This window comes from Cydia pomonella, chromosome 12 (assembly GCF_033807575.1).
Source record: "Cydia pomonella isolate Wapato2018A chromosome 12, ilCydPomo1, whole genome shotgun sequence".
Lineage (NCBI taxonomy): Eukaryota > Metazoa > Arthropoda > Insecta > Lepidoptera > Tortricidae > Cydia > Cydia pomonella.
In genome coordinates this window covers 20230676-20258574 of record NC_084714.1, presented here as the reverse complement: position 1 = coordinate 20258574, position 27899 = coordinate 20230676, and the positions used below count along the sequence as shown (strand labels likewise).

Here is a 27899-nt window from a genome sequence, read left to right as displayed (position 1 = left end):
CGTTAAGTTTACTATAGAGAATGTCAACGGCTTTATTAACATCATTGGTACATAAAAGATTTGCCCAGTCTATACTATGTAAGTGAGAGTTAATTTTTTCATAATCAGCTTTATAAAAGTTGAAACGGGGGGTATTTTTCGTTTTAAATGGTACTACATATAAGTCTAAAATGTCGACGGAAATGGCGGGGTGATATATATCTAATTTTGTAATCGGTTGGCATTGTTCCACCAATAACGGGAGATTACTAAAGCACAGGTCTAGTGTATTATTACATGAGTTTTTTATGAAGTTATATTGAGTTAGGCCCAGGTATTGTAAGTCCTCCGCGAAGGATATAGCAGCGATTTGGTAATCAGTTTTACCCTGATTTTTTAATGTGAAACCATAATTACTACTCCAAGAGATACAAGGGAGATTAAAGTCACCCAACAATAAAAAATTACAAGTTGGATACATCGAGAGTATACGCGATACATTCGTTTCAACGTCGTTCAAATAACTTGGCAGATTGTCTTCGTCGGGCGCTAGGTATGCCACCGCCGCAATCAAGTCATCCGAGGCGCCCAGCGTGCGGGCAGGAACACTGATACACAGCGATTCTATGCCCGAACATGACCATGCAGAAAGCACGGTGGCACCAAGGCCACGACGAGCACATATCATTACGCCGCCACCCGTCTTTTTATTTGTAAGCAGGAGGTTACGGTCGTATCTAAAAACGTCATATCTGGAGTCGCACAATTCTGAGTCCAAAACGTCATTTTGTAACCAAGTTTCCGTTATAAATATTAAATCATAGTCATATAGTAGTAAGTTATTAAACATTTCGTGACATTTAGTTCTAAGTCCCCGGACGTTTTGATAGAAAATACTTAATTTTGTACTACCCATTTAAATGCTTTATATAAATGTCAATGATAGTTACACCGATTATACGTATTAAATGTAATATAAGCAGCCCCAAGCAATTTATAAGGTTATACTTTGTTTCAAAATGTAATACACTATAAGAAATTACATAGACACTAGTCAGATACATTTTTGTGATAATATGTAGCAAAGTTACATTTATTAATATTAATATATAATATACAAGCATAAGTTACAAGTATTTATAAATATTTATATATTATATATATCGTTGTCTAAGTACCCACAACACAAGCCTTATTGAGCTTACTGTGGGACTTAGTCCATTTGTGTAATAATGTCCTATAATATTTATTTATTTAATCTCATACTTACGTATGCTTTCGGTCCGATTCGAACACGTTAAAGATCTTGGAAAGATAGATAACTAAACGACATGTCAAAATTGACGTTTATTTCGATTCCGCTGTGATCCCAATAAGATCTATCTACTATATTTGAGGGGTATAGAATCAAAGTCAGCTAAATCCATTTTGGTAAATTTTTCATGAAAGGAATAAAACTTTTATTTTTATTTTTTATTTTTGGATCGCTGTATGAAGAAAACTCCAAAAACCTTGCTAAGAATGATATCTCCAGGAACTACACACTAACTGATCAAAGTTACGATTATTTTTTAATTGAATTTAATTTATTTCATTTAGCTGCTTTTGATACCAACTTTTGGATTTAGCTGACTTTGTTTCTAAGACGAATGGATATAGCTGTATTTGATCCCAATAATAAAGTGATGACATACTATGACTAGTGATGTGCGTAAAGAAGAATGTCAGGGAAGTAACAAAAACCCAAAGTAGCAAGCGTGCTCAAAAATAGTTTCTGGCAAACTGGAATCAATTCTTTTTTTACATATATATTATATTTTATAGTAAAATCTCTACTTTTTCTTGTATTCTTAGTAGGTCGCTTTCGTTGGCTTTTTTTTTACCTTACAACATTTTAGTATTAATGCATCTTGGTTATTTTTTAACGGTTTTGCGTAAAACGAACGATGAAAGTTTAGCAAATCGCGTACTTTTAATTTTTTACATGCGTATGTTTTACTATCATGATTACATGTAATTGGTTCAGGCAACGACTTTGCTGAGTATGTGTAAAAAAAAAAGACGAAACTTTTATATTTACTAATTAGTAGTTTTATCACAGACTTCTTATTTATAACGGAAAGCAGCGTTTCGCGTCATACTTTTAACGAAATTATGAGCCATCATTTCATAGTAAGTACATCACTAGTCTGAAACTTACCTATCAATTTTGGCTTTGTTTGCCTTCCAATTTTCTGGATTTTTCTTGCGTTTACTCCCTTTCCCTTGCGAAGATTCCATTACAGGCACTTCCATTGTATTTTTTACTTTAACTTATCACGATTTTTTAACTTCAAATCAGCTTAATTACCATAAAAGTTTAACGAAAACAGCAGACACGCAAACGCTATTTACTATAGAAGTCGCCATTTTGAAGCTACCGCCATTTTTAAGAAAAAGGACGCTGTGATTGGCTGATCACGATTTTAGCTGTTTTCGTTTCCAACCATACGGGATATAGCTGTCTTTGATACTAATACAATATTTTGAAGTAGATTTTTTAGTAATTCGTTAAGCTTGATACTGAATAACTTTGGAATTGTACTTCGAATTTGATCGATGATTACAATGGCATTCATAACTTATAGTTTGATTTGATATGGATTTAGCTGACTTTGATTCTATACCCCTCATTTCTAACGTCACAGTGACATTGGTTGCCCGAATCGAGCTGCTTCTGTCAATTATACGACACATAAACGATATCCAAATGAGTACTTATCTAAACCAGAACTTGTCGTTATCGTATCTCATTCTTCGAATCGGGCCGTTTGTCGTGACGGTAAAATCGTTTTGTTACGTGTCCACGATAAAGTATGAACGCGCCCAATCACTTACATCACGATGATTACATGTAATTAATCTATTAGCGGTCAGTGACCGGTATGGGAATGGAGGCTTTAGTTTTTTGCATAGGTGAGACTTTTAATCCTATTTAGTGAGAAGCTAGTCGGAGGGGTCAGCCATGAATTAGGAGTACGTTAGTTTAGAGTAGGATCTCTGTTATGGCTCCTCTACATGATGGCCCAGCGTAGGCCAGTCCTAGGGACGCATTTATGCGTTAGAGGGAGCAAGTGATCTTGCTATCTCATTTCACCGCATAGCTGCGTCCCTTGGACTGGCCTACGCTGGGCCATCGTGTAGAGGAGCCCTTAGAAGATCATGAACCTTATTAACACGCGTTTTATTAGGTCTGTAACTAACTAGGTATGTAACTAACTATGTAATGGAATCTAAGGTAAATAATCTAACTATCTTTCAAGGATCGTAGCGTAATGAAAATTGGCAGCTGTATGTAGTTCTGATGACAGTACAATAATATGGTACTGTCAAACTGATCTGATGATGGAGCCGGAAGATATGAACTGGAACTGATGGAACATCGTATCATAACTGTGTTTGTATTTGTTAGAAAAGTCTTGTAATGAACTTTGACCACGATTAGGTTTCAAGGTCTGATGATGAAGCCGGAAGATAGGCAATTAGGCACTGGCATTCTATGATGGAATATCGTATCATAGTCGTGTTTGCACTTCCCTTGCATTTATAAGAGCATGGTTTTCGAGTGTTTTTTAAACTATGAATTTATTTATATGGAAATATTTATTAATTAATAACGTAATTTCAGTGGTCTTGAATTCTAATAGTAGAGTAGTGAACTGCTTAGTCAAATCAGTCACTTTTTTCGAACTGTCAAAACGTTTAGCCACTATGGAATCTATATGAAAAACTTTTCTAATGGTTTTCTGGTGCTTTACTTTATGCATGGTGTGAAATAATTTATTTTAAATACAGGAACGTCCCTATAGTGTGCTGTAATTTGTTTTAAAGGGTTTGTTCATCTAAGAGCTTAACTTTAACTTATTATAATGACAGTTTTTACTTATATCAAACTCGATTTTCTTATCAGAACATATTGTAGCCAATATTCTCAGGAAGTAAACCATCCTTATTGGAAACTAAAAAAATTCCCATAATTACTCTGAATTTAAATTTGTGTCGGTTATGTAATATTACTAATACTGAGGTAGGCGTCTCGGGCGACCCTAGGGCAGGCTCGTTCTTTGCCCAGAGGCTAGGCTTGGCTATTCAGAGGGGGAATGTCGCTAGCATTTTGGGGAGTTTTCCAGAGGCGGGTGATTTTGGGAAGATTTTTTATATTTAGTTTATATTCGATTTTTATTTTAAATATTTTAATTGTATCTAGTTATTGCTTGTTTAGATTTATAATTAGTTTTAGTTAGTTGTACGTTTGATTGTGTTTGTTCTTTTTAAGTGTTCGTCTTTAAGTTGTATATCTGTATCCGTCGGTGGCAATCAAGCATACGGCCCGCCAGATGATAAGCAGTCTCCGTAGCCTATGTACGCCTGCAACTCCACAGGAGTTACATACGCGTTACCGACCCTAACCCCCCTCGTTAAGCTCTGGCTTACTCACCGGCAGGAACACAACACTATGAGTAGGGACTAGTGTTATTTGGCTGCTGTTTTCTGTAAGGTGGAGGTACTTCCCCGGTTGGGCTCTGCTCTAGATCTGGAATGAAATCCACTGGCTGTGCCCTAACACACAAAGCGAGATGACATTCACAATGCCCATACCTCTCTTTTGGACGTAGTTTAAGGACGTACCCGGGTCATTGTTTGGTATTAACGACTCAACGAAGTAAGTATTTTCCACTTTTACATTTTGTAAGCCTAACGCGAGGTCTACAGCTCACAGAGCCACTAGTTTTTATTTAGTTTATAGAATTATAAGAACAGCTGATTTGTAAAAGACAAATAAAAAATATGTATATTATGATGCTTTTTTGAAGTAAACTATTTATTTACGTAGGTATTCATTTCATTGTTTACATAATGAGCAGGAAAATTATTGTCCATAACCGCATTTGTGGTTTAAGTATTCATATTGGACTTTCCCAAATGCCATTGATATTAATATACATATTTTTGTTACCTATATCACCGCAATGTTTACAATTATGTCAGCTACTCATAGTACTATATCTTGTTTTTTTCCATTAGAAAAATGGTGAACAATCTTGACATACCTTTTATTGAAAAACTATTTTCAAAATTAGTTACTAAGTATTACATATAAAACGAAAAGAATGTAAATTGTTTATTATGTAAGCTTTATTTGACGTTCATAAGCACATTGTAACATGCCTACTTGAATAATAAACTATCTTATCTTTATCTTTTTAACTGATTTCCGAGCCTCGGTCCCAGGTTACAATCCCAGTAATTGCATTTATTTGTGTGTTATCCCAAATATTTGTTCCTGAGCTATGGATGTTATTTAGTCTAAATATGCAATCTCAATTTTAACAAAAAAAATGGAAAACCCCGGTATAACACAGAAAAACACGAAATTATGGATTTTGAGCATCATATAAAACATATAAATAATGATATAACATTATTTAAATACATATTTTCGTAAATATTCTGATCATAACTTTCATTTAAGCTAGTGTTTAAGAAATTAATTCTAAAAATAAGCACAAATGTTTTTTAGCGGCCTATTATTTTGAGCTGTCAAACTTTGTAGCTCTATTACGTGGTTTATATTGAAATATATAAATAAAAATTATATAATTTTCCTTTATTACAGTTTGTTTTATTAACATCATAAATTATTAACATAGTTGACATATAGTAAGACTTTTGGAAATTCTAGATTTTTTAATTTATTTGCGGAATTCATGGTCACTATAGTTTTTATTAGCAACATAAAATTTAAATAAGAAACATTTTACACTTTAAATTAATAATAGGCTATAAATAAACTTAAAACTAAAATTAAATAATTTTAATTTTTTTAATTATTTTTCCCATTATCTATAAATAAATTGACTGCAACTTTTGAGGCGTATTGCGTTGCTGGTTTCAAGAATTAGTCAAATTCGGGACACCCTAATGTACAATGCATTATGTCTAGGACTTATTACTACTATGGTACATGATACCGGATAGGACAAAGCAATTTAGTAGATAAGTAAGATATAAATCATGATCATTTTAATTTAAAAAGCAGACTTCTGAAGAAACTAATTGGTGACCCCTAACATAGAGTTTATAAACACTGAAATTGTTGATGACTCAAACTACTACTAAATTATTCTTGTTACTATTATTGTTGTAGTATTGCTCTAATTTATGTATTGAGGTTAATTCAATAGGAATATTTATGGTGTACATACCGAAACAAAAAATAGCCCAACCCACCTTTTCACAATTTAGTTGATGGTAAAAGTGATCAATTATTTTTAAAAGACATTTACTTATTCTTAATTTATTTTGTTGATCGGATTGCATGATCATTCTTATTAGATTTTTTACCTTTATAATTCTTGATAATCACGAATCTTATAAGTCTCTATCAAGAAAATAATAACATTAAACCCATTGTTTTTATTTTAGAGGTTATAATTGTTTCATTTGTTTTGTTAAGAAAAAACCTTCACTTGGAATTCTTAGAATTGAACAAACATATTCAAAACTTGAAAAGTATATTCTGTAGCAGATTTGAAATAATGTTACGTTGATTATTACGAATTATGTCTCAATTTCAACTAAGAAAAACCCTTATAGGTTAGGATTTCTTGTGCCTACTAACCTGCATGGAATCCGCGCTAATGATCTCTGTCTGGAATTTCTGGGCCAGCTCAACACTTAACTTAGTCTTTCCAGTCCCTGTAGCACCTAGAATTATCACCATTGGTATTTTAGAAGCCATAACAGACCGTAGAGCCATCGTTGAGGCTAACGCACGAACTTCACTATTGTTATTTTTGTTGACAGCAGCCAACTTTACTACGGCTGCGTTCCATTTCAAGCAATTTAGTTTTATTTTTGTGAACTCAAGCGACTGCTTTCGCGTTGAAGCTGGTTTATATTTTGAGTCAGATCAAGTTTTAAGAAGATAGCATAAAAGTAATTTAACAACTATCTTATTGAGCAGAATTTTCATACGTAGGTAGTATTTTTAGGGTTCCGTAGCCAAATGGCAAAAAACTGAACCCTTATAGATTCGTCATGTCCATCTGTCTGTCCGTTTATGTCACTTTTTTCCGAAAGTATAAGAACTCTTACTGTTCAAACTTGGTAAGTAGATGTATTATATGAAACGCATTAAGATTTTCACACTAAAATAGAAAAAAAAAACAATAAATTTTGGGGGTTCCCCATACTTAGAACTGCAACTCAAAAAAATTTTTTTCATCAAACCCATACGTATGGGGTGTCTATGGATACGTCTTCAAAAATGATATTGAGGTTTCTAATATCATTTTTTTCTAAACTGAATAGTTTGCGCGGGAGACACACTACCTAAGTGGTAAATGTGTGTGTGTCCCTGTAACTTCCAAAATAACAGAATGATAAAACAAAAAAAATATGATATACCTACATTACCATGCAAACTTCTACCGAAAATTGGTTTGAACGAGATCTAGTAAGTAGTTTTTTTTTAATACGTCATAAATGGTACCTACGGAACCCTTCATGGGCGAGTCCGACTCGCACTTGGCCGCTTTTTCTAATTGGGTTAATTTAGGTGGGTCGACTCAAAAATTGATGTGATCAATGCTAAAGTACCTCACTATGCGAAAGTAATGGGTACTTAACTAGGTTACTCACTAGGTATTCCATAGACTGAGTAATAATATTACTTGAAGCTTCCTTATTGCAACTCGTTAAGTAGGTGCATTAATAATCATCCGTATCATTTGAAATGCTTTTAGGTGGCACTAATTTAGTCCTTTGAACTAAATAAGTGACGTAAAATATCAAATGATGTAACCATTAGCCTTCTTTGAAAAATAATTTGAAGAAGACGGCAAGGAGGTATCGTTTGAAATATTCGACCTTCTACGAAAGAGGACGTATACACCGCCCAGTAATGTATGACCTCTCTTTCATGAATACAAGCATCGGCGCCGGCAGCAGGGTGCAAGGGGGTGCACTTGCACCCCCCTGGCAGGTAAGAAAATACATATATAAAAAAAATTACATGTTTTTTTATGCGTCTGCACAAGCATTAGAGTTAGACCAATATAAATCTGCAATGATTTTGATAGCATAACTCGGAACTATATTACACAAGAAAAATAAATTTCTGCATCAATTCTTCTATTCCATTTATTATGCACCTCCCTGAAAGTAATCCTGGCGGCACCCATGAATACAAGTGTGAATATCGCATACCTACCTAATTACCTATGCTACCGTTCTTTATTTAGGCTTTTTGAGTAAAGCTTGCCTGCTCAGCTTGTAGCGAGATGACTTCATTGTGCCCAGCCTGCCTTTAAGTACCTATACTGTCATTGGGAGTCGCCGGGTTGCGGGTAAGTACAGTCAGAATCAATAGCAGTGTATAAAACAACGGGCTAAATTAAAGTAATATCTGCCACGCTGAAATACTTTTCCATCTAGAGATAAATATCCACAGTTCGCAGAGCTGTCTGTACCTACGGTACAAAGTAAGGTTCCTATATTTTTGTATAGCATTCATACTATACAGTTAGCAAAAGATATAAGGGGGTCGGCAAACCGCGGCTCGCGAGCCGCATGGACCTGCAATTGCGGCTCTTCAAGGAACCCAAACAATTAACACCACCTGATCACTTTTTTTGTATACTAAGTCGGTGTCAAACAAGCATATAGCCGACTTTCTTGCCGGTCCTTTTTGGGGTACCCTCCTCCAATTGAGGGGGGATTTCAATCTTCTCGGGTCAGAGGTATAGGGTTAGAGCTGGTGTAACTTTATTTGACGTTCACAAGCGCATTGTCATATGCCTACCTTTTATCTTCATATATATTTTATAGAATTTGATAGTCAAATCTTTTGTGGCTCTTTTCATCCCTAAAACTGATGATTTCTATTTAATTGTGGTTGGCTTTTGTCTTCAAGTCTGCCGACCGCTATTAATATAGGTATTTATCACAGTATATCTATACCAGTAAGCATCACTTTACGGTAATTACAATATAGATAGTCTGGTCAGATCTTCTCTTTGAGAATTGTCCAATAGGGTTGTTTCCATCTAAAAATCTTAGGGCACAATTGTATCCCAATAAATTCTTTTGGATTATAAGAACATGTTAAACTACTTTTAGGGGACCTGTAATGACCATATTTTTGTAAATATTGAATTTAAAATATCTTTTAGCACACGTCACGTGACCAAACTCGAAACGTCTTTGAAGATTCTGATGACGTAACAACTCTCGGATTGACACTGTTGACAGTTAGGCGATAAACAACAAATGACAAATGTCAGTTGACAGTTCGTATCTTCTACGTGCGTATGTAGTTATGTGTCAAACCGTAAACTGTGACGTCACACAATTTTCAAAGAGCGTTTTGGGCGCGTTGTTAATTTAACATATTATTTAAAGCCGTTTTTAGTATAAAAGTTGAATTTTAGGGCAACTTAGTTAATATAGAACGTAATACAAGCGTTTCAAAAAATTGGAAACAACCCTATTGTCCAATTAGTAGCTACAGTCAAAAGATTTTATTTGTGATCCATTTCGTGCCCTGTTAAGTTGTCACAGTGACAAACAACTTGAAAGTCGCTAGAGGCCTCTTACGATTGTCACTGACAAGGTACAAAATGGGTGAAACACCAATGAAATCTTTTTACTGTACCCTACAGAGGGCCTACCGCGAAAATCGAAATGCGTCAATTGCGGGCATTTTTCTCTGTCACTCTAAAGTCTAATTACGTCTTAGTGAGAGTAAAAGAGAAAGATCCCCGCAATTTGCGAATTTCGGTTTTCCCGGTAGGCCCCCAGTTCTCTCCATTCATTCCAATAAATGATAATAAATGCTGGGCGCTCTTGTGCTTAAATTTGTCTATTTTGTCTGACATTAAGGTGACATTTTTGTCTCTAATTAATTAATATATTCCAAAATCTTCAAAGTCGAAAGTTTCCTAATAGATTATTCAAATTTGAAGACATATTTCATTCTTCCGAAGTTACCTTTGTTCTTTTAAATGAATAAACATTACTGCATTATGCATAATTTATTTTTCTACAGTTCTGTCCGTTATTAAAAATGTCAGATTAGCAAGTACGTCAAAAACGACTCGTTAATAAGTATTACTAATTCCGGCATTGATAGCAACCAAGTAAGGCAGAAGTACTAAGAGCTTGACGCTGCACTAGTCACCGACATGGGCACTTTATGTCATGGAAATATAGGTTAAATTTGAACAACGAAGATTTTTCTGTATTCGAACTTAATCCTTGTCACTTTGACATAAAGTGCCCATGTCGAGTACTAGTGCAGCGTCGAGCACTAGTGCTTCTACCTTATTAGTGTGACGTGACGTTTTTAAATTCGGAACTTTTTAAGGTCATACTGATAAGTAAGGCAATGGGTACGTTTGGCTGGCCTTCACTGGGGCATGTTTATTTAGTCAATCAATGTGTAAACAGGACTATAACCACGAAAATCGAAGTTCAATTGCGGGCATTTTTCTCTGTCACTCTAATTCTGTCTTAGTAAGAGTAAAAGATCCCCGGAATTTGCGAATTTCCGTATTCGCGATATGTCCTCAGCCACAATGTGAAGGCCAGCCACGAAGTTAGCCCGCTGCCACACTTATCTGTATTGACATTTTTGTGACCTTAAGGGACCCATTGGCGATCGGCGCCCCAATACTACGCGACCGCCATAAGGTCCCTTTTGCAAGTTTGTGCTGTCACAATTATCCTTTGGGTAACCAGCAGGTATAGGAGAGGGGTAGGTAAACTAAAGAAAAAACATATTTTTTTTACAGCTAGCCAAGACAGAGCTTTCTATAATTACCGCCGGTACCAAATGTACCAATCACAGAATCAAAACCCTATTTAATAATCACCCCCAACAGTATAAAAATCACAATCAACTAGCCAACATGAAGCTCCGCCCTGACTTGGCCTTTTATTTCCATATTTAAGATTATCTTAATATTTTCGATACACATAATTAAGGAACAAAAAACCAAAAAAACTTCTCTCAAATTTCTCAATATTAATAGTATCCAAAACATATGTGGTAAGTACACAGGTCGTATATACGCCGCTTCAGGGATTGCAGCGCACACTGTCAAAATTAGGCGGAATCTATGTTGCGTGCTGCACTCTCAATAGCGGCGCGGCGCCGCGCTAGCGTCTCAACCGCGCGCGGCGGCAGATGTTATCTTACTAGGATACTACACTAAGAAAAAGTAATAAAAATTAAACAATAACATGACTTAATCATCCAACCCTTACTTTTATAAAATTTACAAACCAAGTTGCTACGTAATTATATTTTTTTCGATTACTTTTATATTCATTTGGCAGTGGTGGAAATGTGCCTTGTCACAAAATGTGCAGTATTTTTCGCTTTTTTTCTATCCCGATCTGTATACAGATTATAAAGCTGTCATTTCTTACCATTAACCATTAAACTACTGACTTTTTCTTATGTGAAACCTATAATTTTCCTTTCCTATCACAAGAAACCGATTTCGCTTGCGGATAACTAAATCATTAGGTATTCCTTCTATTATCATTAGATTATTATTTATGTCAAGAAGATTAACAAAAAATTAAATGCAGGTACAACATTCGAGAATTCGTAAGCTATTCTCCAGTTCAGAAAAAAAAAACTAAACAATTACTAGAAAAAAAAAACTCGTTCTATAAAAAAAAAACCGTTTAACATACAACTATGTTCTAACCTATATGTACACGTAGAACTAGTGGAAGATAAACTGCGAATCTTTAACACGATACCTCGATCCCGTGTACGGCTACTTATAAATCGACTACCCTACATAATATTTCTCACAAAAAATATTTCTTGCAACTAATTCGAGAGTAAACCTAATTATAATTAATATATACACAGCAAGGCACATTCCGCCATTAAAGCCGTCAACTAACCGTCCGGACTCTAGCGACAAATACACTAACTTACTGTAAAAAACCTATAAAGAAATGCAAAATTTACTATAAGTAGGTACTATGAGGAACTATGACGTGGTTACTTTTTAAATCTCCTTTAGGAATATATGAATTGTAGCTATTGACGGTCAACGGTCTAGTCACTGAGATTATTTCACTTAATGTCAATCGGATATAACTATTGCGATATATTCAATACGATTAAAGTAAGATTTTATTTTCAAGCGGAAAATAAATTTTAAAATTTCATATTCTATGTCATACTTGGTGATTTTATATTGCTAAGCGATCAGAATATGCGATAACAATTTATTTGCAGCTGCAATACGATGTAAATTAAATATAAGTATAAACGCTTAAAATGGTCCAATACGTTAATCCAATAAGTGATAAAATTGTGAATCGGAGTTAATTGCGCGACTACATGTAAAAAACATTTAAAGTGTTAAAATTTTACAAAATAACAAAACGCTAAAAAACATAAGCGAACTAACCTAAGTATTTTTTAAACTTATAGTAATATCATTTAAAACAAGTTATCACTACCTCGCCCGGCGCTCGCTGGGTCGAGGACTGTAATAGAAAACCTACTTATCGGCCCGAAAACATATATATTGGCCAGCGTGTCTCCTTCAACCTCGAACATGGAGCGACGCGTGCGCGCGCGCCGCCGAGCGCGCTCGAGCGCTGCCGAGCGACATCGAGCGTGCTCGAAAGACGCCCGCCCAAACAATCCTTAAACACATCACTAGCGTCGCTCCCAACCCTATTTACAGATCCACAAACTCTCTCGCATATTACATTTAAAACGTGACACTGAAACACCATGGTACATTATCATCTATTTATCTTAAAAATGGAAGGTCCAGTAAAAAATCTTCGTTACTGTTTCGAAACAATATCAACAAATGTCATATCTTTTTCGATTATTCAACACGGAGTAAATCTGTAATGCGCTATGTCAACTATTTATACTTTAATGATAATTCAAAAAACATTTTAGAGGTATAACCAGTCTACTAGTTCACGAAGCAGTCTGTAAGTTAAGATATTTTACTGAGAACCTAGGAATTTAAAGTTAAAAACAGTTTTATGGCTCACTTTGGCACTGCATAATATCGTTGAGCAAAACATAATAACTCCCGAGTTATTGATTTAAAACTTCAGTACTTTCCCACAGAAGCAGAGTAAGCCATTAAAGCTGAAACTGTTACATACTCCCGACCAGGGACTTAAACGGGCGAGCTCTTCGCTCTTCCAGGCCCATTCACAACGTCCAGTAGGTTATGAAGTGACTTACGTACAAAAGTTCATAGTGTCACGCCGATGGCCCTGGGAGTTCCGCAAGGAACAAGCTAAAACCAAGGAGAGGCGGCGCGCCTCTCAATACGGACGATAGCGCGCGGCAACCATGGTGCGGAGCTTTTTCAATTTGGTGAGGAGTTTGTTTTGCTGCTTTCTGAGACATTCGCGCTCGATCTCTTCTTCTCTAAGTTTACGACAAAGCGACGCAGCCTCGCGGAGTATGACAACCTTTGGAGCGCGTTCCTTATCTTTCGTGGCTGGGATCTGTTTCTTAAGTTCGTCGAAGAGATTTTTGAGGCCGATCCGCCGGAGGCGCTCCATGTCGTTGTGTATGGAGCGTCGCTCCATTTCTGGGGCCTCGGCTTCGGAGTCAGTGTCGGTGTTGGAGCGGCGACCGCGGCGGCCGGGGCCGCGCGCTCTTCGGCGCGGGACAGCGGCGGCCATTGCTGTTGGCGGAACCAGGCGCTTGCGAGCTGCTGGCCGGGGGCTCATGGCTGAAGCTACTGTCCGCTGGATGTGCTGGCGTTCCTGAGCTGACGGTACGCGTGGGAGCGAATCTGTGCGCACGTGGGTTGCGGCTAAAGGCAGCTGCGACGTGCCGAGGGACACCACGTCGATTTCCTCCTCTGTAACAACGGAGAAAAAGTTTAGCTTTTGCTCTGCAAAGCACCAAGAAGGTACATAAAAATATCTGCAACTGGACGCGAAAGTAAAACTGATAGGTGAAAATCATATACAGCATCAAATTGAACCTCCAGCCATTAAGAATGAGGGTAAATGGAATTATAACTCCACTTGTTAAACGGATAAATGCTCCAGCGAAGTTGATTAAGCGCGAAATTAAATCCTTGCACGTCCCGGCCGCATAGCGTTCATTGAGCTATTCGCTGCATATAGTCTAGGTGTACCTAGATCTATCTAGGATGCGACTGCAGCGGGTGGGGCGAGGGCGTCGACCTCACTACCGCAGCGTCTGCCGACATCGATCGTGTGACGTCACGTTCGCGCCAAAACGAGATGCTGCACCCTGAATGGAGTACTACAACTCCCGCTACAACTATAGGGTTACCAGCGGAAAAATCTACAAAATTCTAAATATACTTCGCTTCCTCAATTTCACATCTAGCTGCACTGCGACATTCCGATATAAATAAATCGGAACATCTTTTATTCAACGGTTTTTTATGATGCGCGCGGCGGGCTCGTAAAAGCTAGATTTAGACTATTTTTAGACCTACGCAATGTCGGTTCGCATGAATTCTTGTAAAATGCAAGAGATAGGTCTCTGTTTCAAGTAACATTGCCACAAGTAGAATTAGAGGGTTATAAGGATAATTTTATGCATAGCTGCGGCTTTAGGCCGGAATTGCCACATTACTTGGCAATCGGTCAAGGCAGACCGCTCGTTAAAGCCTTAGTTAGGACTCTTAGTAACCCAGCTTAGGATTAAATACATCAGATTGACATTCCGCTGTCCAAACGTTATCTATGTTAATTTAGGGTTAGGATTTTGCTAACGCCCCCGTTCTTTTCTCCCTTGTAATCTTCATTTCCAGGGGCCTTGCCAAGATGGTAATCGTTGATAGAAAACGCCAAAATTAATGTATGAAAACAGTGACGTGACTTTTCGTAGCATGTCATCCCAATACATTTTTCCTTTTTGGCATTTGTCATCATGTCTAGGCCCCTAAATAAGATAGATCAGAAAGTGGATGTAATTTATATTTTTCACCACCTTAGTATGGAAGGTAGAGGCAAGGAACAAAATCTCCATATACCGAAAAGTATCCGACAAAAAACCATAAATAGGTGGTGCTACAATACCTAGAATACTTGAGAAAAAAATCTAATCATAGACAGCGCACTACACTCCGTCCGCCTAGGTTCTTAGCTACTCTAGCGCTACTCTGGAGAGATTTGGAACTATTATTTATAGCTGACAGCTGGACACTTTTGCAACAATTCTGCCTAAGGAGTTTCTTTTCCTTGCCTCTACCTTTCATACACCTTAGACTTATATAAAGTTTGTGAGAGACGTACGGGGTTGCTTGGCGTCAATAGTAACGCCTCAATACGGGCGTCTCTCTATAATCTGCCTGTTTTTTCTAGAACCGAGGCCACAGGGCACAGGGCTCCCAAATGAACAGGGTACAATAAAAAAGCACTTACATAACATTTAACGCCTAACATAGTACATACAACTTTCATGATTTCTAGTCCCTTTTGAATTCAAATAATCGGATTTAAAACCGCCCCATCCGTACTATTATTCTTCTATTTCTTCTCAAATGCATACATGTTTTAAATATCGTAAAGGAAAGTACAAACACGAGATATAGAAGATGTAGGTTATCCGAAGAGCTCAGAAATATCGATCGCGCGTAACATTGCGATTTTATGAAAGCAATCCGACTCGCGTACTTATTTGTTACTGTAGCATTTTTACTGCAAGTTATTGAGAATTTTTGGGTCAATGAGAACTTAGAATCTATAATGTCTACAGTGTATATCACTTTTATCTGAATTACCGATTCTGAGACGTAGAACGAAAAATGTCACCCGCTGCGTTTAACCTAGTAGTTATATTGATTTGAAACCGAAAGATATAATTTTACAAGAGTTGAGATGGCACTTCTAGTTAAAAAGAGTCTAATTTAAATACATTTTTTGTTCTCTGCATTCTTCCTGTAAATATTTTATAGTTGCCCAATTCTAAACTAGATGTCGCTGTTCGATCGGCTACTTCGCGCTATTAAGATTTTTCTACAGCTCCTTGTAAATTTGGATTCCGAATAAACGAGTAAGTCTTCTAGTGATGTGTTTCAATACCAATAATAGTAAGCAGTAGTGAGTGAATACTTCCTATTTATATCAATATAGGTTTACCTAGATATAGTTATGTTCACTCGATCGAGTCCGTCTGCCGATTCACGGAAGCCGTAGCCGTCGCTTGACCACGCTATCCGGTTTCGCTTACGAATAACCATGACGGCGCGGGGCGGGAATGTTAGGACGTTTTACCAGATTGCCGAAGTATGCTTATGTTTTTAAAAGAATTAGAGTCAGACCAAGTTAACTAAGAGAATTAGATGAGAGTTATTTACTATTATAATTATATAATATCTGTGAATAATATACACGGAACAGTACTCAAGTGTTTCTGATCATTAGCGCCGTACTACGCAATTGTACGCTATCTAGAAAATGGTTTCCGCACTGATAAAATATCAGCTATTCTGATAAGTTACAAGTCATTCGAGATATCAAAAAGAGGATTAAATTATAAAGGTACAGTCAGCAACAAAATCGCTAGCCTCAAAAAATTTATATTAACGACTGGTCATTTCGATGCATTAGGTGTGATTTATTTTGTAATAAATTGATTTTACAATGTAAAAAAGGGTATTGGCCCTAGGCCCAGCCCTATTTCCATCCACGAGCCCCAAGGACGAAAGATTGCATCTCAGTACTTATCAGCTGGAAATAGAACCAGTTCCGCGGGCAGCTGTTTTACGAAACCGAACTACGCAAGTACGCAATTCTGTACTACGCCGCGAAAAACGTGATTCCGCGTAGAAACGGGTATAATTATATTGGCGCCTATGGACGATAACCATAGATCGTACGTGGGCGGGTATTGTCTCTTCACGACTCATGGTTGCCAAGCCAGCTTGGCTTAAATTAAAAGGCTCAAGCTTATCCTTTTATATGTGTGTTGTGGTCAAAAATTCGTGGGTTCAAACCTCGGTTGAGCTGTTTAGAGTAGAAACTATTTGTCCAAAAAAGACTGAAAATTTGGGCAGGATCCTTATCGTGCACTGACAAGAGCTTCATAAATCTTTAAGATTTGGTAATCCGGATAGAATTATATTTATTAAGAGAGATTTAAAACCTCCGCTTAAAGGCGGCTTAACATTTTACTAGGTACTAGATTTGTTAACTTTATTCGATGACTTGAGGTTTGAGCACTAAACTTGAGGTTTGAGCACTAAACTTGAGCATAGTTCAGTAGATTAAAGAGGGCAAGGCTTGGACTTCAGCTCGAGCCGTTAAGGTATTCTCGTGGGTTTCCCGGCGCCGCGATTAACGGAACGTCATTTGTTTCAAATGTAAACGATACAGCGTATTGTCGCGGCGCGCCGGTCCGGTCTAGTGCCTTATTATATCACTAAGTACCGTAGGTAATGTCTGAAGACAGTAATCCTATAGTATGGTATATTGCGGTCACTAGAAAAATACGCCTACATACTTTGTGGCCTATTTCCGAAACTCCGAGCATTTAATCTTGTTCGAAATTCAAATTTCGGACATTATACACGGCCCCTACTGAACGCACTTGTTTCAAATTTTCGTCCGAAGACACTACTCACTGCTGTATAAAAGTTTACCCTAAAACCGCCGTCGTTCCAAATTTAAACGATACCAGACATAACCCGCTTTTTATTGTCCAGTAAAAAATATCTTCCGTTGGCTATGAAACGCCGCAACGATTTTCAAATTTGGAATTTAAAGCTGAACGCATCAAATTTGTTGTTTTTAAGAACGATATTTGAACTACGTGGAGGCAACTGAATGATACATTATCTAGTAAGCAAATAGCGCAATAGCTATTCTTAAATAAAATTAGTCACCGTTCTCAGTACTGTTGCAATTTCACCGTGAGAAAGACAATGAGTCATAGACTTGTAGAATTATAGACGTCTAGTTTTATTATCGTTGTTAGGTTACAGCTTTCAAAAAGGTTTACACAGTTTAGATCTTCATTTATTCCCTACAAAGCTAGATATTAAAGTTAATTTTTGCAACAGAAACAAAAAATAAACTTAGAATGGGAGTTTGTGGAGTTAAAACTGGATTCATTAAAAGTAGTATTTTGAATGGACCCTTTCTACATAAAAGAAACTTCAACGTCAATGGCCCTGTTAGATTTTAAAGTTTACTGAACCTATTATTAGTGTGATTGTGATTACAATTAAAGACGATTCATACAGCCGAGAATAGAAAACATAAGTACCTGGTTAATGATTTTTTGGTTGAGCAAAGGACAGGTGCTTTTGAAGTCATATGGTTAAACTTTAGGCAACTCTTTTCCATTTTAGCACATGAAAATAGTCTTCATAAATATTTGAATTTTAAAAATTCCATCTTTACAACTCTGCCGCTATAACTGGCCACAAACTTTTGAATGTTGTTAAGAATAAAATTGATGTACATCAATATGACAGACGACCTGCTAAGGCGGCACGCTCCGCCGCGTCGACGAGGCCAAGTTCACTGGCATTTGAGCGATAATTAAAAATTATCGTGCGCCACGCCATCTCACATAGCGTGCTAGCAACGGCCCGGCAAGGAAAAACCTGCCTGCTATTCAAATAGCTAAACATTAGCAAACGGTCACGCCAACCAGCATAAATAGTATAAAATCCCTTCCCATTGTTATGAATACCAAAGTTCACTTTACATTGGTTGAGGTAAGTTTAAGCGCACGCTATCTAAGATTCTAAGCGATGGTAGCACTCGGCCTGGTTGTTACGCGCAGTAAAACGGATACGAAGTTCCAATTTCAAAATTCAAACGGCCGTTTTGAAGTTGGCGTTTTTATATTAGTTATAAAGAGGAATAAAAAAGTATCTCTTTATAGAACGTCGAATGAATTAGGTAACTTGGGATTAGGTCTACTATAAAAATATCGATATAAGTAATAGTGTATTGTCGCAGCATGTAACGTACGAAATTTTCCAATTTCAAACACTATTCAAATAAAAAAGTTTCACATTCTTAAATTCCTAGTCGTAGTCTAAGAAATACCTAGCAGTATTATAGTAATTCTTTATCAATAAAGATTGCCAGTGGCATGCAAAATATAACAGCTTTTACACACAGGGAGTTCCTAAATTTGTTAAATGCTAGGAGCGACGACTGATATGAGTAAGATTGATACCGTCCTTGAATTTAAATTATGGCCCCTTTTTATAACACTCCGTAAAACCCTCGTAAGAATACTAATTAGTATGAACATCCGTTTTCTAATAGGAACTCGTTATTATAAGAATTTTATATGTACTTGTACTTTTTCATTTCCCCGCGGAAACCGTTTGCTTTTTAACGTTTAATAATTAAGTTTTTATCTTTTCATATTTATTAGTTATTTCCTTCTAATTAGTAATAAGATGGTTATCCGAAAGAAAGTAACTCGAAAAAGCATTCGTTCAAATTTCAAAACGGAAAAATTAAATAGAAAAAACCCATAGACAAAAATTTGCTCAAACGCAATTTCAAAAAGGTTGTATGGATATAACGCGACTAAAAAAAGTCGGTCATCTGGCCGACCACTAAAACAGACGATGGTGATTTATAGGGCGAGTACATGGTGGATCGATGCGTCCATTTGCGACCTTGACGAGGTTATACGGAAGTTCATGGGCGCGCGCGTGCGTGGAAAAAAGTGACGCAAGATCCCAATTGGCTACTTAAATTTGGCGAATATTAAGGAGTGTTTAGTGTCTGTTGCGCGTCTGTAGATTGAATAAGACGATGACTGTAATCCTACTTAGGCCTGGAAACTTAACAATGAAAGTGAAACGAGTGAATGGCAATTTTACGGTAGGCTGATTTTTTTCACCGTAATTTCGGATGTTTTTATTTACGTACCTGACTAATGTTAAAACTGAAAGTATCAATTACACTAAATGGGTATATAATTGATAAGATAATTATTAGCTCATAAGCATGCGTTATATATGTTGGTTTACAAGCGCTGCTAGTATAACTCGACTCATCCAAAACCAGCACGTGACTAAGCTTCCGCACCATCGGTTGAACGAATGTTGCGTCACTACTATTATCAGCGTTATCTCAGTCGCCACGCCCCTAAACGACGGGTCAAAACTAGATATTCAAATTTTACGGTTCTCTAAATATGTCAAACGATGACAACTACGCAGTGGAAACTTCAAGAATACGTTAATGACTAGTTAGGAGATCAAAATTTAATGTCTTGTTGCTACGCTACTTATCAGTCAGCATACTTTAGGTTTTCGTGATAATGATAAGACAATACGAATTTATGTTAGGGTGTCACATTGCTTATTGTTATCGGCATTGATAAGTCATGAAGGCCGCAGTGAGGCCAGGCGGCTATAACTGCGAGTACTTGTACATCACGATATTCACGACGTTTCTTACAATCAGGCTACTACACATAGTGATTGTTGGATGTCTACGTGTATATGTGATAATACCAAGGTTTTTAACTACTATGTCGCGTTACTTAAATAGTTGGAAATCTGAACATATTTTTGATAGTGCGTGCTCGTGTAGCGTGTGTATACTATCATGTCAGGTTTGTTGCGACATTATCGCAAGGTTTAGGTATGTGACTATGTTCAAGTGTGATCGAGATCAGGTGTTCGAATGTGTGTCAGGCGGGCCGGTAACCGAGGCTGGGTTAGGTTAGGTTAGGCTTCTAAACGATCGTTATATTTAGGTCGCCGTTCAAGTCGAGCCGATTTGGACCGCGCAAATTGCTTTAACTACGCGCCCGAGGCCTTTTATTACACCCAGCAACTTGATAAAATATTAAATTCCTACATAACGTGTACATAAAGAGTTAAATACCGGACTCAGTATAAGAAATGTCATTAAAAACGAGTTAAAAATGATAACCTCATGCGATTTGACAGCGCGATCTGTCAAACGTATATTTTTTGCATCCCAAATATAGACGTTAAGAGAATGTTACTTAAAACAGCCTTGGTTTAGTCTAGATTGATATCCACGTATTTTAGGGCACCACACCGAAGCGGATCTAATGCCCTGAATTGCCCTTAAAGGAGTTACGAATTCGACCGCGCTTTACTGTCCTAGTTTACTGTCTACTAGTTCTAGTTTTACTTAACGCTATTCATCAAATACCAACCGAGCAATCCGTCAAGATAATGTGAGCGGGTCAAAACCACCAAGCACTACTTAAAGAAGGTTATCTCCAGCGAGTTTATTAGGTTTTAAGGCCCCTGCAATTAATTATAGTCCAGCAAAAATAACTAACCTTTGCGAAACAGATTTGCTACGAACGTATGCGTTTTGGTACTAAAAGTGAACAGTAAAACGAACAATTTATTAGATATAGGATGGCACTGGAACCGTTCGCTTTTACTAATAAACATGATTTACAATACAGAGCGCAGCGTTTAACACTTTGCAGTTAAACAACGTTGTAGTAAAATTCTTGGCCATAAAACAAATCATTACAACGCACACCGAAGTAAATTGGCGCGAAAATGTGTCAACTTTGACCGTTAACAGTTAGCTGGTCGGAGTAAGCGCGATAACGAACGCATGCGCCGTAAATTGTTCGCGCGTTTTGTGCTAGTGGTGTGACACAGACCGTCGCAAATTCGCGAATCGACTTTAAATACTCATTCAATCACATCGTGCAGTCGAATTGCGCTGATACAAAAACACGGGTACGCAAACGTGATTAATTCAGTTAAAGATGACTAGATGTTACTAAACGATTTTCAATCAAGATTATTTGGACGCTGTCTATCAAATTGTCATCCGGCCGCCGTAGACATGGAAGCACTCATTTCGAACCGGTCTGGCAAGCCGAGCTCCACTCCAATGAGATTTCATTTCATTCCGCTGCATTCTTATACGAGTAACGGTCTAGACACAGTGAGACTACCGAGCAACCATGAACCTTAGTATTTTTTTAATCCCGCAATCGAATCTTATTGATGTTTATCACCCTTCTGTAATGTGCAGTTAAAATGAAAACATGTGTCGCATGAATTGTAAACAAAAATCAGTCATTAATGTACCCATTACGACCTTGCTCCTAACTCAATAATGTACAAATGATTATTATATAACATTGTAACGTTACAATTAATTACATTGCGATATCTCAGCAATACTCGGCCTCTTTCATCAGTGAACTTATCAGTTACAAGAAATTTCACATGGACAGCGAGAGTAATAAAATATTTTAATCCATCTAAGTCGATTTCTAATCCCCAATCAGTTTAAAAACATGTTTGTATAGCTACCTACACTGAACGAAATGCACTTAAAGCGGGGCCAGAGTGTGTTCACCCGGTCTCTGGCGGGATACATCAATTCGCAGAGGATGCGTCAAGGGCAAGTCTCGGTCGACGCACCAGCGACCCTAGTCCTCTAAACATGACCTTTCAGGAGACACTAGCATTCATTTCTGTATTAATTAAGCATGTCAATCCCGGGAGATGAGCTGTCGGGTGCGGAAGGTTGCGCAATTTGACATTAAGGAAGGTTGGGACGTTCAAGGTCGCAGTGAACGAAGGTCCCGGAAGAGCGGAGTCGCGGGTACGTCTAGACGCGGGAGGCGGAGGGTGGCGGTCGATACGCGCCGTTTCCCGCGCTCACTCCGCGCCTGCGTATTGGAGACATCCCGGTCAGCCCAACTTGTCGCTTAAGAAAAGCCTTTTAATTCGAAAGGGTTCCGCGGGTCGGAAATATGTAACTTTTATCTGTTGACTGAACATTCAATAAAGTTAATGGTGGTTACTATGGTCATTCACTTTGATTAGTCCGATGAAAATCAAGATCTGGAACGATTGACGTACGACGAACCTAACTTTATAATAATAATATTTCAACTAACCTGATTCACAGGAGTCAGATGGTGTTTGCACGCCCAGATTGTCGAATTGTTGCCGGGCGAGGGTGTAGGAGTGATCAGCAGCGACAGCTGCGGAATCCCTCAGCAGGCGCTGCGCTGTGCCCACGACGTCTACGGCATGGCGGAACTGGGGGGGTTCGTCCCCGTCCAGTGAAGGCGGAGTGTCCGGTCTAGGCGGTGACATGTCCCGTCGCAGCAGGCTCTGTCCTGGCCCCGGCGTCGCTGTCCGCGACAGTTCGGATGGTACAAATGTGTTCGTAGGGTGAACGGAGTCAACGCACGAGCCTGCCCACATACAGTCATGGTGGACTATGTTCTCTTTATGCTCTAGCTCTTCCGGAGCGTCCAATATTCTCCAATCCAGCTCATCTTGGATCATTTCTAGATCTGCTGGCGGCACTAAGTCCAGCCGCTCCGCCTCGTACTGGACTTGCGTCCAGAACTCTGATGTTTGAGTCAGCTCCATTGACTCCTCGTCCAACGTATCCCAGAAGTCGAATGGGAATATCTGAGTGTCAGTCGCCGACATTTTGTTTAATTTCTAAAGACTAACTAGTTTTAAAGCTAAGACGAAGTCGTCGATATCACAGGGCCCCTTATCACAGGGACGATGCGCGCGATGGGTTCAACGCACACCGTCTGCAACAACCAGATATTTTAAATTAGAAGAGTGCTTTTAGATAAAATACAACATAATATATTAATAAAAAATAAATAACAGAAAATATATTTGTTTAGATAATTAATACAAATATGTCGACAAACTTTTAACATACGTATGTAGAAAACGTAGTAATATAATAATACATGTTTTTTTTTAAATAACCAATGATTCAGTATTAGACTAAATCTAGATAACTAGTACCTATCTATATATGCAGACTCATCAAAGTCGTAATCAATTAAAAATGTTACGACTGTACGATAAAATCTCAAACTATATCGAACTTCTTTTTATGAAGTATTTAAGTACCAGTGATATAACACAATACATGTATCACCACATATGTACTAATTAAGTAATCGATCACTTTTTAGTTCATTTATTCCTGAGAAATTAAAAAAAAGCAGCAACTCCATAAATAAAATATACCTTTATCAATGACGTCTGAATTACTAAATCCACTTCAATTGAAAACCAATAAAAAAATGTACGGCACAATACAAGTCACTAGCAACACAAGTCAAAACAAAAAACCACAAAATAAAAAAAAATAAAAACAATTAAGGTTGTAGACGAGGGGTGTTGACCCTTCGTATTTACAAACAATGAAAATAAAGATTGCTAAACGGGGAAGTGTACGCGGCGAAGCCCGATTCTAGACTGAAGTCTGGATGCAAAACCCAACTGTTATAAACACTCTGTTGGCCTTGGGACTTATCCCACTTTTGTCTAAAAACAAACACAGGCTCGTACAAAGGAATTGTCGAACGGAATTCCCGTAATTTTTTTTGGGCGCTATCTACCTGCGCCCATCAGTAATTTTACTTTTTTTTTACGTTCCATTTCAGGTACAGATTTCTGCAAGCAATATTGTTTACAAAGTGAAATTGGCGCGAAATGAGGAGGTACTTTGTTTACCAATAACGCGATCATCGGAACGAAGCGGAGATCGCGTCGATCTAATTCGCAGACGGATCAAAAGTTTTCCCGCCATATCATGTTTGAAGAATTTTACCACTGAGATTTGTTTTACTTTGCAATATTAAAATTAACATATTACAAACATTTAGACTACGTATATTTCTAAATGTTTGCAAAGCTTAATAAAATTATTTTTATTAAAAAAATCTAAACATTTAGAAATATATATACTATATTTCTAAATGTTTGTAAAACTTAATACACTTATTTTTATTTATAAAAAATAAAAAACATAATATAGTACATTTTAATATGCAAAAACACTCAAAATATGTAATTACTTGGTCTTTAAAAAACTTAAGATGTCCAAATGATTAGGAAGAAAGACCTCTAAGTAACATTCGCATTAGTTTTACTAGTGGATATTACAATTATTTACATCTATTATTAACTATCTACTAGAATTATAATTTTATATAGCCCATACATTACGAATTAAACTTTGACACTTCGAGCGATCGACGTCGAGTGATCGTGTTATACAGATAACATCAATTTGCTACGGAAAATCCACAAGTCATCATAATATTAAATAATATAACTAACTAGTGTGGGTAATAGATAAAAAGTATTTTAATGTTATTTATATGAATACCTGCCTACTTGACAAAATTTAAAATAATCAGTCCTATAATTTGTGAAAACGAAAAAAGCTATGCAATAATTATTTATTTTAGCGTCCTAAATTGGTATTCCGGATACAAAATAATAGAATTCTTTCGTTCTTTTTTGACTATCCTCTTTAGTTCGATTCGGGATTCAGGTAAATTTTCCAAGCAGGCACAACCGCACTGCGCCCATTTCCAAACTATTTCACAACAGTTCGAAATTGTGCAATACTTTGTTTAGTAAACATAACTTACATTACTTGCACAATATTATTTATTGAAATCTATCGTTGAAAATGTAATACGATCGGTAATGAAATCTATCATCGCAATAATTGTTAATTCTTATGGCACTAAGTTATTATTACTTTCAGACAGTTATTTTAAAAAGTATCTTTTTTAGCAAGTTATGCCTGGAATTCGGCCGGCGCTCTTTCGCAGAAAAGTACGTGGGTACTTGCCGGCAAGCCAACGCCCCGCGCCGCCGAAGTATACATAGCTATTATAACTACTTACTATCTCGCAATACCACAAGCACTCTCACACTGACAAAATGAGAAAACTACACTGAAAAAGACTACAGAACACAGAAAAAAAATTACTCACCGAAAAGTTTGTGCAAAACGCTATCCGACCGCGGCCGGCGATTTACACAATTTACGAAAGATTCTTCAGAATCTTCGACAAAGTTTTTTCCGTACACACTGCGTAACACTCACTGAGACTATGCTGTTGGTTATACAGTGTAAACTATTAAATACGATACTTCTACCGAGACCTCCAATTGAGTTTGGCAAACACTGAAACATTATTCGTGAGCCGGTCGGGGTAGAGAAGCGCGCGAGCGTCTGGTGTGGCGCCGTAGACACGACTGTCGGACGTAGCGGCGAGCCTGCCGGCTCGAGGCGCGCGGGGCGCGTTGCGCAGCGCGGCAAAACCCCGCACTCCGCGCGCACCCGGCCACAAATCGTACATTCAACCAATTCTCTGAAAATACGCCTTTAAAAACTAAAAACTTTATACAATATACCTAATTCCACCCCAAATTCATCATAATAAACCTTTTCTGAAACCTAGAAGTCATAGAAAAGGCGTATTTGCAATTTCTGACGAAGCGTCTCACGAGGGGGAGAGGCTCTCCGCCGCGAGGAAGGAAATCAGCGGCAAAGAATACGATAGATGTGTGTATAAGTTTGAATGTGTGCGTGCCTCAGCTAGTGGGAAGGAGTACTTGTGATTGCTAGTTTGTTGGTACTAGCATTCGGCTGCAGGCCGCGGTGGAGGGAGGTCACGTCGCTTGTCGTCAGGTCCGCAGCTGCGGAGATCGTCGAGTAGTGTAGTCGGTCGACATTCCGCAGTCGGCCAGGTTATGGCGCGAAGCAGAAATACCTGGCTCCTGATGAATTGCCACGCATTATTTATCGATGCGCCGAACGATTAGCATTTGTGAGGTCTTGTGTTTATAAATAGAAGATGCAAGCTCTAGTTGCTATCTGCGCTAAAATGAGGAAATTGATTTTGATCATCATGTGAATTATATTTACTTATCTACCTATTCATATAGAGGCCTGGATATTATTTGGTTGTGTCTTCTTCAAAGTACTTTATGATTAGGTATATAATGATAATAACTTTGGTTGAGGGCGTTCCGTCGTGTTGGGATAATTAATTATGAAAACTAGGTAGGTTGTAGGAACCTACAAAATAAATAATAAGTTAATGATACATATATTATTAAGTTATAGTTGATTTTCAGAGGTTCACTAAGTTTTTTTTAATTCGACATACAAACGCAAAAACGGGGCTGAATGTTTCTAATTCTAACCACTTCCACGCGAACTCGCGAGCGGAGACTAATTTAATCAGAGATGGTAGGATCGTAGGTAGCCATTTAGGTATTTATGTAGTAATGTCAATCCAAAACGGTCCGTATGGAGAAGTCAGAAACTATGAGAGATAGCCACATCTGGGCTAGAACCGCGAAAATCAGTTCGTCAATTGCGGGCATTTTTCTCTATCACTCTAATTACGTCTTAGTGAGAGTGAAAGAGAAAGATCCCCGCAATTTGCGAAATTCGGTTTTCGCGGTGGGCCCACTGTTCTTAGGAAACATGGCTTCGATTTTAAATTGAATAATAATGACATTCTATCTTTTTTTTAATCTCTCATACATAACCGGGAATGGAACCTGGTCAATCTTTATGTAATCGCGTGGAAATAGTATTTACTGAAATAAAGTAATTATCTTATTGTCGGGTATTTCTTTCAATCCTCGTGACTTCGTATTATCAACAATAACAACGAAAAAACTCGCAGAATTTATACTTAACATTTTTTACATGACTTCGAGAAGGTTCGATTCCCGGTTAGGTATGAGAGATTAAAAAAAAGAAGAAATGTCATTATTATTAAATTTAAATTCGAAGCCATGTTTCCTAACAACAGATGTGGCTATTTCTCATAGTTTCTGACTTCTTCATACTGACCGTTTTGGATTGATCACCTGTATATATATATAGTTATTAGTTATTTGTGTTGTTGTTTAACCACTCCTGAGTCCGGCCAATATTGATACCCGAGCAAGCGAAAGATTCTAAAATTGAACCACGAACGTAGCGAGAGTGGTTCGATAATTGAATCTTGAACGGTACGAGAGTTTCTAGGCACGAGGGTTAATATAGTATACAATAAAGTATATACATACATACATAAA

At 37.5% G+C, this 27899-nt stretch overlaps 2 protein-coding genes across 2 annotated transcripts in view; both read right to left on the bottom strand.

The window, feature by feature from the left end:
• Positions 1-7412, bottom strand: part of LOC133523818 (tRNA dimethylallyltransferase) — a 368157-nt gene extending 360745 nt beyond the window's left edge. The window contains exon 1 of the mRNA XM_061859562.1: positions 6641-7412. Coding sequence (XP_061715546.1) covers positions 6641-6778 — 138 coding nt within the window. The 5' untranslated portion in view covers positions 6779-7412. The remainder of the gene's footprint in view (positions 1-6640) is intronic.
• Positions 7413-10918: 3506 nt separating this feature from the next.
• LOC133523813 (myc proto-oncogene protein) lies at positions 10919-26245 on the bottom strand. The gene is made up of 3 exons (XM_061859553.1): positions 25793-26245; positions 22916-23572; positions 10919-13898 (listed from the first exon to the last, which is right to left on the bottom strand). Exons 2-3 carry the CDS (start codon positions 23460-23462, stop codon positions 13351-13353), a joined length of 1095 nt encoding a protein of 364 aa, XP_061715537.1. The 5' UTR covers positions 23463-23572; positions 25793-26245; the 3' UTR covers positions 10919-13350.
• Positions 26246-27899: the final 1654 nt, after the last annotated feature.

What these genes read in the sequence shown, in the direction of transcription:
- LOC133523813 (XM_061859553.1), bottom strand. Translation starts at nt 23,462, where the DNA reads ATGTCGGCGACTGACACTCAGATATTCCCATTCGACTTCTGGGATACG. An exon ending in ATCTGACTCCTGTGAATCAG is followed by an intron (nt 13,899 to 22,915) that starts GTTAGTTGAAAT and finishes CCGTTGTTACAG; the next exon opens with AGGAGGAAATCGACGTGGTG.